At 48.3% G+C, this 14,275-nt stretch overlaps 1 protein-coding gene across 1 annotated transcript in view; it reads left to right on the plus strand.

Moving 5' to 3' along the window:
* Nucleotides 1-5,158: 5,158 nt before the first annotated feature.
* The window catches only part of LOC104546864 (collagen alpha-1(XXVII) chain-like), a gene marked incomplete at its 5' end in the record, with an annotated part of 42,914 nt that continues 33,797 nt past the window's right edge, over nt 5,159-14,275 (plus strand). Inside the window, 2 exons of the mRNA XM_010192363.1 lie at nt 5,159-5,229; nt 10,025-11,454. Of these exons, the coding sequence (XP_010190665.1) occupies nt 5,159-5,229; nt 10,025-11,454 (1,501 nt within the window). The remainder of the gene's footprint in view (nt 5,230-10,024; nt 11,455-14,275) is intronic.

Consider the following 14,275-nt stretch of genomic DNA (forward strand, 5'->3'; position numbering starts at 1 on the left):
ATCTTCGTGTGGTCGCTACAGGCACACGCTCGCCAACACTTCCATCTCTCTCCGTATGTACACACAAAAAAACACAGCGCACACCCTGCTCGTCGTCTTTCTCACACGGCTGGGGCCAGCTTTGACTATTTTCATTGTTAAATTTGTTGTTGTTGTTACTGTTATCGTTGTCCTGGGGACCAGCAAAGGGTTAATCCCTTTGGTTGCGTTGTCGGATGTAATGAGGATTTACCGACACTCCCTTGGAAAGGCTGGGATTCTTCTGCCTGGCAGTTTGAAAAAGTTGTGTACAGGATCCCTCTGCTTCTGCCAGGCTGGGCTGGGAGATGGGGTGAAAAGGTGGAAAAGGGGGCGAGGGGATTGGGGGGCACCCCCACACACCCCCCGAGGGTCACTCCGCTCCTGGCAGCCGCCCCATTAGCGCTGGAGGTGGATGAATGTGCAGCTCCTTTGTAGGCTCAGCGCACGCCTGCATGTGTCTGTGTGTAAAGTTATGTGGAGAGACCAGAACCGCTCCCAGGGGCTGCAAGCAGCTCTCCTTGAGAAGTTTTGTGTGTGTTTATGTACTCACAAGGACTGAATTTCAGTGCTTTAGGGTTTTGTTGGGGTTTTTTTTGCCCAGACGTGGCTGTGGCATGTCTGGAGATGCTGGTAACTGCAGCATCTCCCAGTCGTACGTTTTTAATATTGGGCATGGTCTGGAGCAAAATGCCTGCCTGGGACTGCGAAAGTGTCTGTCTGTCAAAAATGGAGAAGTCAGAAGGGGAACAGACAGAAAAAGATTCCTTTGAAAGACCGAGAGCAGCGTCACAGCGAGGGGAAGGGCCCCGGTGCTGGGGACACGCTTGGCACAAGGCACAGTCACTGCGCAGAGCACCAACTTGTGAGTGTGATGGAGAAGTTGACCACAATCGTGTTACAGATGCAGACAGGGAGATCCTGCTCTGCTCCTGGGGCAACGCAGACCGTGCTGAGGACAGGGTTAGGGGATGGGGACCCAGGAGCAGGCAGCGTGGCTGTGTGCTTGCCGGAGGTCTGGGTCTGTTCTTGTGTCTCGGTGTCCCAGGCCAGCACCATGCATGGCTGCACGGGGTTTGCCTGTTGCTGTGCCATGGGAAATCTGTGCTTTGGTCATTTCTGGTGACTCTGAACGTGTGCGCCTTTTGTTCCCAGGATCTCCTTTGGCTTAAATACCTCGCCAGTGTGCTGCTGATCCGTTCCCTCCTCAGCAGAGGTCGCTTGCTACCCTTTGCATTATTTCCCAATGGGCTTTTTGGTGCTGGGTTTTGATTTACTTGGCAGAGTTGAGTGCTGTGCATCCATACCATTCCCACAGCTGGATGTTCCCGTTGAGGCTGTTAGGCTTGGAGAGGGTCCTCTGAACCCAGGGCTGGCTGTGCCTGCACTTGCCAGGCCACCCTTGTGCTGCTGAGCCATCCTCGGGGTGGGTGACAGCTCATAATGGGAACCTTCTGGTATGTTCCCACGTGGCACTGGGGGTCCCACTTGTCCCAGTGCTCCTGCAGCATCCTCTGGAGCAGGGCTGGTGGCTGGGGAGCTGCCAGACATGCAGGAGACCCGTGGATGGGAGTGGGAAGGCTGGCTCACCAGGGAAGGAGAAGCGATTGCAGAGTGTGCTGAAGCCTTGTCCTGAGCAGCCAAAGCTTGTAAAACCAGAAGAACACAAAGTTTTACAGGCTTTGCAAGCTTAAAATGCCCCTCTGGATCATTTCTGTAGATGCATTTTTAGTGAGTACAGGCTCAGTAAACCACAGATGAAGGTTTTGCATTTTGCTAAGCATTGAGAGCGTGTCCAGACCACATCACTTGAACTATTTAGCTGTGGTTGTGCCATCTTGACCCCTTCCAGTCCCAGTGCTATATGTTGGCCATGGAGGAGGCTTCCCTGATGCTCCTGGAGGCCTTGGATAGGTGCCTGCTTGCTGTCGCAGCCCTGGGTTGTTGGTGCAATGCCACTCTGGGCTTGCCTGGCCTGTGTGCTGGATGAGAAAGCTGCACGCACGGTGGTACCATGCCCATCCTCCTGCCTTCATGGGCCACTCTGAGCTGGTCCTTTAATAAATCTCCCAGCTTCATCACCTTTCTGCAATGGGTTGAGGGGATAAAATCTGCTCTGCTTACAAACAGCATTTGTGGAGGTTACCAGGAGATGCCCAGGTCTTGTGGTGAGGGGGTTGCAGGAAATCTCTGACCAGAGACAGACACAGGGCATGTGGGGCTCTTCCCCCTCTCTTTCAGCAGAAGTAGAAATGATGAACACTTAAAGCAGTTCAAATGGAAACAATGGGGAATTCTATACGGCTCTGCCAAACCCCATTCACAAAATGAAGGAATACAAAAGCATTTGTTGGAAGGACAAAAAAAGAAGTTAGATGACAGATCACGCTTAGCACTTCTGTTTGTGGAGGGCTCCAGTTACAACGGCAAGGGCCAGTAGTGAGCAGTGTCGCTTCATAACCCAGACAGACAGGGGTGGTGAGCAAAGAGACCAAGTAATGGGTTGTCAGGAAAGATCCCCCACTGTAGAAAGTCTCTGGGAGGTATCTGGGGGTGTATTTGAGTCATCGCAGCCCTGTCAGTCGGCCTTGCATCTCGCAGGTGTCCCTTTCTGTTGTCTTTTGCCTTGCACTCTTGACACTGGTTAGTTCCCATGAACTCATCACAGGAGTCCACAAAAAGTAGTGAAGGAAAATTAAGCTGCAGTCAGTAGCTTCGGTTTGCAATAAAGGGAGTTGTCTGCAAGGAAAACTTGTAGGGTTCACGTGGGCTTACATGATAGGTATTTAGGGGCGCTTCACGTAGTGAGGATAGCAGTGGGCTCGTCATCCTGGTATTCACAGGCCCTATGCAGTAAAAGAAATCGATGCCTTTAGTGGGTAGCTCTTGATCGAGTCTCTGTGCAAATCACTGGTTGTGGGAAGAAGCCGAGATAAAGGCAAGGTGGCTTTGATAGCTCTATATAAGGAGAAGAATCTTCCTTTACTATTGCTACTCAAGCTGCTTATGCAATCCTGTCGCTGCAGAGTTGTAACGGAAAAAGAGCCTGCATTATAAAATCCTGCAGTAATTAACAGCCCCATCAGTCACAGGTCTGCCATTTGGAAGCTGCTTTTGCTTTTTCCATTAAGTTGGTAAATTTTGCCAAAGTGTTTTTCTTCAGTGTTTTGGCACTCGGCCCCGCGCTCAACTCGTGCGAGGGGTCCAGGAGCAGGGCTGAGGCCAGCTGGATCCCACGCTGCGCATTCGTCTCCTTTATAGCCCCGTCAGTGTCACTGGAATGAAATTACGTGCTGGATTTTCCCCTAAGGCTCATTCCCCTCACCGTGTTGGTCAACGGGGATTTTGGAAGCGAATTTGGGTTGTGAAGGTAGCCCTCCAAAAAAAAACTTCAGTTAGGTGTCTTGTGTGCATCAGTGTTTGAATGTGGTCTCACCATCATTAATCTGGCCCTCACCAAAGAGGTGTCCTTAACACTTGGGACTCCTGATGCCCTTGATGTTCACATCGTGTTGGTCACCCCCTTCCTCTCATCTTCACATGCTCTTTCAGGCATTCTAGCCCAGCTGCTGATACCCACGAGGTCTTTGCTCCTTGCATATGTGTCTTAAAACTCCATTGATCCTTTGGAGGTGAGCACAGAAATGCAGGTTTGTCCGTGAAGTGGATTTTAGCCTCTTCTAAGTCATAAGAAGACTTCTGCTAGAGGTGACCATGAAGAATCATCCAGTTCTCCTTCCCTTCCTACCTCTCCCAGGTGCCCTGGGACAGCAGCTCTCCTTGGACTCAGCAGTGTCTTCAGCTCGAAAACTGTGTCCTGTGGGACGAAGTGGGCAGAAAACAACCAAGCGTCCCCACCTGGAGATCTCTTGAGCATAGCGAGGGTTTCCTGGTTAGCATATGACCGACATGGCAAAAGAATACCGTGATCTGGCTATTCCAAGCTGTTGTACTCATGCGTAAACTGAAGTAGCCCCAGAGCTGCTAAAATGTGCAGCCCAGTGTCAGGGTAATGGAAACAGCAAAGAGTGATGTGGTTCATCTCATTTGTTTCCCAGCCGATGCAGTGCTGCTCCAGTATTTTGTCCCTTCAAGCCTTAAAATATTAGTGGCTGGACTCCTGCATGGATTTTTACATTCAAGGCCAGGTTTCCCCACTGATGTGTAAATCACTGTGGCTTCATTTTAGCTGTGGGAAAGGGTCTCCTGCACTGGCTGAGGATCTGGCCCAGGGTAGTACGTTGTCTCAGAGGATGCTTTCTTGTGCTAAAGCTGAGGCTTGATGGCAAGAGAAGTCTGTAATCCCACGTGGTGAATGATTTGTCTTTGCCAGATCTGAAGAGAGGAGCAAGCTGCACTTTGGCGTGGCTTTGCATATCCCAGTGTTCACACTGGCTTGGCTGAATGAAGAACAACCTGTGGATGTCCCACACTGCTTGCTTCTGGCTGAGGACTTTCTGTAGTTTATGTAGTCTCTGTTCTTCCAGCAGCCCTCGCTGATCAAGCTGTTAAATATCATCTCGCAAAAATGAGGGAACTCAATCTTCAAACTTTCCACTGACAGTTTTAAGCGAGCTTAACCAAGGAGTTTCCTATGTTCGTTATTTGGCTTCGAATCAAGGAAGTTGGTGGGGGAAAGGGGAGGTTCAGCTACCTTTCTGGTAAAAGTTTTCCTCTCTGCTGCTGTTTTCAATGGCACTCCAAGGCTTAGAACTGAGCTAACAGAAAGGTTTGTCCAATTCCCTGTCAGGCATGAAAGGGTCTGCGAGAGCACTGGGCTTAGGAGTCTGCAGCTCTCACTTTCTAAAATTTTCTTCCATACCGAGCTAATGAGAAAGTCGTTAGTGGCAACAGCATAGGGTGCTGAGCGCTTAGAAGCTGCCCCCATCTTTGTGTGTGGGTGAAAAAAGAGGAATGGATCCATGTAGGATTTTGTATGTATAGAATATATTTAAGCGTGTAGTAAAGCAAGCGCTGTTCCGCTGAGTGCCTGTTCTCTGTTTCCTGGAGACACATGGACACTGCCATTGATTTCCCTAGGCTTGTGATCAAGGAGAAGGCCCTTAATGAGGAGGGGGGTGTCAGTGTTTGTTATGGATGTGGTAGAAACTCACTCTTTTTTCTTCCCTTCCAATTTTAGGGGATTCTGCTTTCTCTGGACTGTGTTATGTTTTACCTGGTTCCTGGGATTCACACAGGGAAATTCTGAAGGTAAATTACACTTTTTCTTTCCTCTTTCAACCAAAGTAAAAGCCAAGAGATTTGGTATCAGTTTAGGACCATAATTTAATAATGTCTGAGCCTAGTGCACAGAATTAGATGCATGTATTACTGATTATTGCCATACTAAAGATGTAGATTGCGCAGTTAACAGCTGGCAAAAGAACCCGTTTTTTACAGGTGATTAAGTGCCCCACAGGATTTTCAAAAGTGCCTGTCTGGTGAAACTGGTGGGAATGAAGCACTTTGCGTCTGAAATGTCACCGGCATCTACCTGCACTTGCTGGGACTTAACTGCTTTTCCAAAGTGCCCCTTGAGGCCGGGGCATTAAGGAATTAAGCGTCTCTGGCAGACGGGTTTTTCCTTGACTGCAACCCAATCGTGGCTCTGCAGGCACAGAGGTTGTTATGCCTACAGAAATGATGTGAGTTCTAAAAGTAAAGGCAAATTTAAGGAAGAAAAATCCCACATAGCTGGCTGCTGGCAGAATGACTACGTCTGGTTCTGTCCCTGTGCTGTAGGGGAAATATTCTGTAGGGGACTGATGATGCATCTTCATCCTGTCTTTACACCCCTTCTCCAGGCATCACCTCCCAGTGCTGCTGGAGACAGGACAAAAGGCTGGGGTACAATAATCAATAACCCCATAAGAGGAGACAGAAAGCTTCAGAGGCAACAAAAATTAGAATAGATTTGTACTTTACAGTTGATAGAGGGAGCTGAGCATCTCTGCAACATCTGTTTGCAAAGGAGCCATCTCTCAAAATAGCAACACCTCTTCCACATGGATGTTTCACGTGGGTATATGCTGGAACCAAACTGCTTCCTCTGCAGTCGGTAGACAACAATAAGTGGACTTGCAGGCTCCGGGACTGCTCTCTTAGTGTCCAAAACATGAAGGAAAACCAGAAAGTTGGTCAATGCTCAGCTGTAAGTCAGCCCATGGAGCACTTTTTACAGGGGGAGGGGGGAAGAAGATACATCCCTGCCATCAGCAATTTTGAAAAATGTAATATTTTCCAAATTCTGCTTCAGTGCGAAAGAGGTGAACATCTGGCTGAATTACTTAGTCAAGCAGTTTTCAGAGCAAGTTTTATGTCAGCTCATAAAGAGGCAGAACAAATACCATGTCTTGGCGTCTCTCTTTTTTTTCAAGTAGATTTTAATATGCTGTTTAGATTCATCTCTATCCATCATTTTACTCCCATGGTAATTATGGGATGGTGCCATGTCTTTTGATTGTTACCATCAATTTAAAGGAAACTCTCTCACATTGCTCTTACTGCATTACCTTAGTGTGGTAGATAAAATCCCCTCTGAGATACTTTCCCTGCGATAAGAGAATTTTAAACATCTTGCTTGGTTTCTCCAGTCAGAGATGGGCTGCTCTTCTGGGTACCAGAAAGCAAAAACTTCCAAGGAAGCAAAGGCTGTAAGGAAACACTGGTGACCCCAGACCGTGTTATCACTCAGGATTTTCAAACATGAGATTTACAAAAGCAAATAAGAGCTTGTTCTGAGAACTGTGTGAGGGTGAAATGAAGCCCATGCCATGGGCTTTTCCAAACACTGCTGTTATTACCATAAGGCTTAGGGGTCTTCCTGCACGCTGGAAAACCAGGGAACGCCAGGGGTGACTTTTCTGTAAGTGATACAAATCCAAAGGATCGTGAGGTTAGTGAGTTCATCCGATGTGCACTGACGAAGGGTCTGGGCAGTAACTTTTGGAAACGCAGCATTTATTAAACCCAAATTTAGCTGTGGGCATCACATCCCAGCTGCTGGAATCTAGGAAGCTGCAAGTTATTTCTCTCCAGCCTTTTGGCTTCTTTTTCTTGTGCAGCTTTTTGCATGGGGAAAGGGGGGGAGGGAAAGAAAGAGATGGGAAGGAAAGCAATAAAGCATTTTATCCCCTCTTTCAGAGATGAACATGTGGTTGGTCAGAAATTTCTGTGCATCTCACTTCGTGCACAGTCTGCTAGAAAAGGTTTTCCGAGTTGCTCAGATGTTGCACCAGGAATGTTGCAGCTTGCTTCAAGGCACCTGGGACCAGGCAGCTCTAAGTGAATGGCTTTTTAAATAATGTGTTTTGATGGAAAAATCTACAGAAGAAAAAAAAATAAAAGGGAAAAAATGCTTTGCTAAACTTGGAGCTACTTAAGGAAGCCAAAATTACCTTGCATTCTATGCTAGCCGATGACATCCCATCATCCCGGGGGACGTGCCCCACCAGCCCTGGGCAGTCGGCATGGGATGGAGAGGCAGACAGGCTGGGTGCACAGGAGGCCTGAGCTGTGTGCCTGGACCTGGTGCTGGAAAATCCACATACGTGTCCTGTATGAGGTCTGTTTTAATCAGGTTTTGCGTAGGCATCTAGAATTTGGCTCTACCTTCGTGGGTTTTGAGGGAAAGGAGTGGTTGGGTTGTGCTTTTTTTTCCTTTTTTTAAGCACTGTTGGATGCAGTTGCTACTCAGGCAGTTGGATTGGTGTTGCAAACAGCAGCGGCTTCCTCTGAGCAGGGAAATGTCCTTAGGTCTTTGCAGGGAAGCCCCCAAATGAATAGGTCCTGGAGTGTAAAGTATCTCTGCCTTGTAGAGACACCACTGTCTGTCTCTGGGAGAGCACCTAAAAATACATGTAGAAATTGGAAGCTGGAGTCTAGCTCCTAGTTTATGTGGTAAATTTATTTCTGTAGGGCTAAATCTTGATGCCTTTGAAGGGTCCCACTTGACTTCACCAGAGCCAGGCTTTGGCCTTTTACCATTTCATGGGCTCTGGAGACTATCCAATATGAAGATACCACTTGTGAGTCTTCCATTCAGGGCAGAGAGGGAAAGGCTCTCCCTTTGCTATGCTGAGGGACAGCCCTCTTGGGCAATATGGCAGAAAAACTGTGGGGGACCAAGGATTTTGTAGTATGGGAGAAGTACCACTGCAGGAAAGTGTCCTGTCTGCAGAGAGTGGGAAAATTTCCATCCCCTTTCACATCTGACATTCTCCAGGGCAGTCTCTGCTAGAAAGTGAGTCAAGCTGCCTGAAAAAAGGGAGGTGGGAATAAAGCTGAGCTCAGACAAAGTAAATATTGATTGACTTGTTCTTACATACAGAAATGGCCAAGGTTTTGCCAAAGTCAAGGAACAGAGGTTTTGTCGTTATTCTCCTCCCTTCCTGGCCAGCAACATTACAGGCCTCAGACTGGCAGAGTCTACAGCCCTTCTGGCCAACGCTGAGGATCTCTTTTAAGTGCCAGTTCTCCAAATCCTCTGTATTGTGCCGAATATTTAATAGTTAAGGGTAAAAGAGGCCAAATTCCATAGCCCCTTTAGAGAAGGAGCTCGTTTTTTTCTTTGGACGACCTTTGATTTACTTTTCCTTTTAATCTAGGAAAGCTTCAATCCCATGGTGTTAGCTGACATGTGGTTATGATTGGCACTGCTGCTTTTCTGATTGTTAAATTCTTACCTTGCGAGATCAGCATTTGGATTGTAAAGACCAGGCTGGCTTCCCCAAAGAGCACTTAAACACGAGAGTTAGCTGGCCATCGGGTAATGGGGATTGCATTTGGACAGGGAAGAGGGAAGGAAATACAGTTACCCTAGCTCATTTTCAACAGCGGTAGCATCATGGTAATCATGACAGCCTTACCTTTATCTGTCTGTACCATGTAGGTAACAGCATTTATTAGACCAAATGTTTTAGCTGGAATAAGAAGAACAAGTTTTGGGGCATATGAGCCCGCTTTTCAGGTCTGGGCACATTCACCTTCACAGCTCTTCTCATGTAGATCTCAGCATCCTCCCCAGTTAAGCAGTTCAGCTGAGACCGCAGCCAGCTGGCTCCAGTTTGCATTGCTCTTGCCTGCAAATCTGCCTTGGACTGAGATGTGTGACTCCTGTTAGACCTTGGGGCCAGAAACCAGAGGATTCTGCTTGTCTGTCCATTGCAGACTTCTCCTGAAGTTGGTGGAGAAAGATAGGTCCTCTGGACCTCAGTCCCTCATCCTCTCTTGAACAAGGCACCCAGCTCCCAGGGGACAGATGCTGGCAGTCTCACCTCCCCTGCTCAGTGGCAGCCATAGCCAATTACTCAGCTCTTCACAAACCAAGCCTGGTTCCTCCAACTTATTTAAATAATTTAAGGCTGTAAGATGATCCGCTGGGAAAAGAAGTGCTGCTGTTGAGAACCTTAAGTGGTTCAGTGAAATCTAGGTGCAATCTTTTTCATGCTGGGAGGCACCTTCACTTCCCTAAACTCTCCAGAGTCTCAGAGATCAAAAGCTGCTTCTTACTAATTTGGAGAGAGACAGATACAAGGCTTTTGCTCCCTTTGAAACTTTGGTTCCTTGCCTTCTGGGGATATAAAATTTTGCAATCCCAGCTCAGTCTGTTGTTCAAATTCCTTTCCAGCTGTGTGGTCAGTACTCAGAATTAAATCCCAGAGAAGTGGACCGTGGGTGCTCAGTGGGAAATTTCCTTGTAGTGAGGTCAGCTCCCTCCAGAACATCTGGAGCTGGTCCCTGGTGGGACAGGATGGCTACCCAGATGCACCATGGAGCTCATACCTTTTGGCAATGGCTGGTGACCAAGTTAAGCATGCACTTGCTCCTCACACTTTGAGCAGAAGGGCTATGTGCTCCCCGTTCTGATTATCTGAGTGTATATATGTGAGACGATGGTTTCCTGCATCCTGTTGCCTTTTTGGAAGGACTGGTTTGATTCCCCCTCATACCCATCCAGCCCTTTTGCTGCCCAATACCTCACATTTTCTTTGTGCTTCCCTTTCAGATGTGGATGTTCTTCAAAGACTGGGCCTGTCAGGGAAAAGGCCATCGAGCGGATGGTCCTCATCACGTACAGTTCCTCAAGGAGTCATTCCTTTCAAATCAGGGGTCATCTTCACTCAGCGAGCACGTGTCGAAGCACCGGTCAGCACCATCCTCCCCGCAGGCTCCAGCACTGACCTGCTCCTAGTGCTGAGCCTCTGCTCCCACCGCATCAACAACGCTTTTCTCTTTGCTGTCAAGAGCAAAAAGAAAAAACTGCAGCTGGGGGTCCAGTTTGTGCCTGGGAAGGTCATAGTGTATGTGGGCCACAAGCGCTCTGTATATTTTGATTACAATGTCCACGATGGCCAGTGGCACAATATGGCCATCGATATCCGTGGCCAGACAGTCACTTTATTTACTTCTTGTGGGAAGCGCAGAGTACATGCGGATTTGCATTTTAAAAAGGACGAGGCATTGGATCCACGTGGATCTTTCCTCTTTGGGAAGATGAGCCAGCACTCCGTGCAGTTTGAAGGAGCCATCTGCCAGTTCGATATTTATCCTTCTGCCAAGGCAGCTCATCATTACTGTAAATACCTGAAAAAACAGTGCAGGCAAGCAGATACCTACCGGCCAAACCTGCCCCCCCTCATCCCCCTCCTGCCCAGGGATCCCAGTGCCTCCCCGAGCACCCCACAGCGTATGGAGCCCTCGCTGCAGGGTCTGAGGAACCTGACTACGGCTGCCCCAGCCTTGGAGCTCGGCAGGGTCAAGACTCGGGGTTCAGGTGCAACAACCATTGCATTGGTATCGTCCCCACCGTCACTGCCAAGACTGACAACCAAAGCCACAAAGGTCACAGTGGCTCCATCTCCTGTTCCATCGAGTACGGAAACACAACCACCCACCCGTTCACTTCCTCGGGGGACGGTGACGACCCTCAGGGTGTCTCGGCCCACTCCCAGCCCACGCATAGAGAAAACTCCTCTTCCCACCGCCAAAAAGGCCTCACCAACCAGCCAGAGCCCTGCCACAACCAGCAGGAAGGAGTCCAAGCAAGAGACCAAAAAGACGATCAACCAAAAACTGACCATTGAGCCCTCTGAAGCACCCAGTACTGTAAACCCACTGAGGAGGATGGCTGATAACACAACCAGCAACGTCCACTTTGTCACCCTAAAGCAAACCCCACAGAACCCAAGCAAAGGCCCTGTTCCAAAGAAGCACGTGCCGTCCCCCACCAGGAGGGTGGATGCCAGTAATGTCCCCCTGGTGTACACCAAACCACCCCTGGGGTCTGCCCGTCCCACCTCCAGAGCCAGGGCACAGCCCTTCAACCTCACCACCCCAGCTGCGACCGATGGCTATCAAATCTTCGACCCCCTTGGACCCACTCCATTCCCATTTTTCCTGGGGTATCCAGGCGTGAAAGGAGAGAGAGGACCACAGGTGAGTTCAGGCTCTCAATGCTGACTACTCCCAGTCACACAGCAGCTAAAGGGTTGGCAGACCATAAACTATGGGCGTTTCTATGAGGCTCAGTGGAGTGTGACAACCCAAAATAGCAGCCAAGCACTATTGTGTTTCTGATGATCACAATTTTAACACATGTCTCTGTGCAAACTTGAGTGCTATGTGATGGTGGGTGCCTCTTAAAAGTTTGTGGTTTAAGTTGGGGCTTTATGGTCGATTTAAGAAAAGAGAAAACAAAAAGAAAACAAAATCTCACCTTTCTTCTTACAAGTTCCTGGTTTTGATGGTCGGGTAGGCACCCTGTTCCACATCCTTGCTTTTACTCAGGGCCAAGAGGGCAAAACTGTTGGTCACCTTCCAAAGGAAACCCCAGAACATCCCACAAAATACCTATTTCTTAACCCTGGTTATTAGTTGTTTTGTACCTGAAATTCACATTACCAGAAGAGTGCCCTGTTTCAGCAAACACAAGTACAGCGCTTGCTTCAGGATTTATTTTTTTAAACAAACTCTCCTCTATTTCGATGGTACAAGTTAACTTATTTATTTTTTCACTTCTCATAGCCCATGCTTAAAACACGCAAAGAGTTTCCTTTATAAATCTAACTACTGCATTCCACACACAATAACCACTCTTGGGGTGTATATCTTGGCCATCATAAAAGTATACACATGTTTTGTAACACTAAAAGCAGTCAGGCTACACTAATTATCTGCTAGATTTTTTTTTTCAAATGCAAGAATGCAAACAGGATCTTTCAACTGGCCAACTTCTAGGAGGATTTGGTGTTCCAACCCAAGCCTTTTGCTATATTGTGTATATGAGAGAGGGGTTGTACATGTAAAATAAGTTTCTCCCAGACAGAGTCTTTAGTTGCCAAGTCCCAGCCTAGAGCAAATTTTTACAGGAGACTTCTTAAAATAGTGTGAGAAGGGTTTACAATGGAAATATTGAGACCAGCTGAAGGAACACAATCAACAGCACTTGTCTCCAAATGCGCTGCTCATTGGTGCAAGCAACACCTAAAATGAAATGGTGGTGTTTGGCTAAGCCCTCAATGGGTGCTTTCCTTCAAGGTTTGCATTTCCTGCCCATCCCATTTCAGAGCAGTGTGGTGATTTCTCTCCTTGTCATTAGTAGGGGTGTCTCAGAGGGTTGTGTTTTGTTGGAAGGTTCCCATCCCTGGCAGCAGTGAGGGTGCAGCGCCCTGTGCTCCTGCCTGGCTTTGCAGGCCACACATCCCTGTTGTCCTCTTAGTACTTGGAGATGTTTTGCTAAATCCCTGAGTAAATGGGATGAGCTTCAGCGGTTTTATTTCTGGGCAGTCTCCTGGGTTTTGTAGAGAGTCATTTCAGATGTATTGCCATGAGGAAATTGTTACCTTCTCTTAAAACACTAAGGAGTGAATCTGGGTGTGCTGCCCATGTCTCCTCTCCTTTTCCACCTTCTTGCCCTGCAAGTGTTATGAGGGTGCCCAAGCTCCAATTCCCCGCTTCCCCCTGCAATTTAAAGAGCTTATTATTGAACCGGAGTGGAAAATCCCTCTCAGCTTGTGAATCACAGCAAAGAAATGGATTCAGGCTGTGGAGGGACAAGGAGGGAGATGGCAGGATTTTTCCATCCCATCTGAGAACAACTGGAGTCCTGAGTCGAGGGAAAGGAGAACATTTTGAGGCTCTGTCTGGCCTCATCCTCTTTGACTGCTGGAAACAAAGTCAGCACTTAGGGAGGGGAAGGTTACGGCTCGGCTGGAGCTGGCTGCCGTGTGGCTGATAGCTCCTGTGACTCACTCGGAGATCTCTGTACTGCACCGCCTTGGATGTTTCTGACATGGGAAGAGAAAGAGGAGAAAAGACCGGAATGGGGATGACACGTTGGGAAATTAATGTAGCACTTCCAGGGCCAGACAAGCGTGTTTCAGAACGAGCACTGATAAATGCTCCGGGCTTGAGTAATTACCTGGCGCCGTCCTCGTGGTGCTGGGCAGCCGTTTCTGGTGAGGTCAGTGCGGCCCTTCCTGCTCTGGGATATCGCACCCCCATGCTTTCCCTGGACGGGGCTGGGTACGGGCTGGGAATGTCATAAACAGAGTCTGGCACATGGGTGGAAGGATAAAATGATTAATTCGGTTTCCCAGTTGTGCTGCCTGGTACGAGGTCTCTTCGAGAAGGCTGTCGCTCTGAGAGAGAAGAGTGAATGGGAAACTGCCCTCTACTTTCTCAGCAAGGGTTGGGGCCACCTTGGCAATGATGTAGGGGCCAGCAGCACCCTGCCTGTCTGGCTTTCCACTTAGAGGAGAAAAGATCGTCTTTCATGCTGATCATCCCAAAATCAGGATGTGATTGACAGCCAGGGTGTGTGAGGCAGTGACGACTCAGGCACTGTGGTCTCTGTGCAATTCTGGCTTTGTGAATGCTAACAAAATAACTGCAGTATGACCTTAGCTATGCAGAAATACCCCATTCCCTTCACTCAGGGAAGTGTCCACATGGTTAGAGGAGCTAAGGGCAAGGGGCTAAAAGGATCTGTTCACCTAACAAGAAAAAGCAGTGCACTCCATGGATTAATTTGTCTTGGAAAGACCACTATGGTGCTGCGCCACGGGAAATGGGGACACTGCATCCCGCATGCAACTGATGGCAGAACATTAATTCTTCAGGAATGTTGGGTTTGCTGGGCTGGAGGAAGGAGGATAATACGCTTTCTTTAAAAAGAAAAATTTCTTGGGAACCATTAATAACCACAAGCATTTGGGATCTCTGCTCTGAATTTCTTTTGGAGGAGGGGGAAGAGCAA

This window comes from Mesitornis unicolor, unplaced genomic scaffold (assembly GCF_000695765.1).
Source record: "Mesitornis unicolor isolate BGI_N332 unplaced genomic scaffold, ASM69576v1 scaffold12929, whole genome shotgun sequence".
Taxonomy (NCBI): domain Eukaryota; kingdom Metazoa; phylum Chordata; class Aves; order Mesitornithiformes; family Mesitornithidae; genus Mesitornis; species Mesitornis unicolor.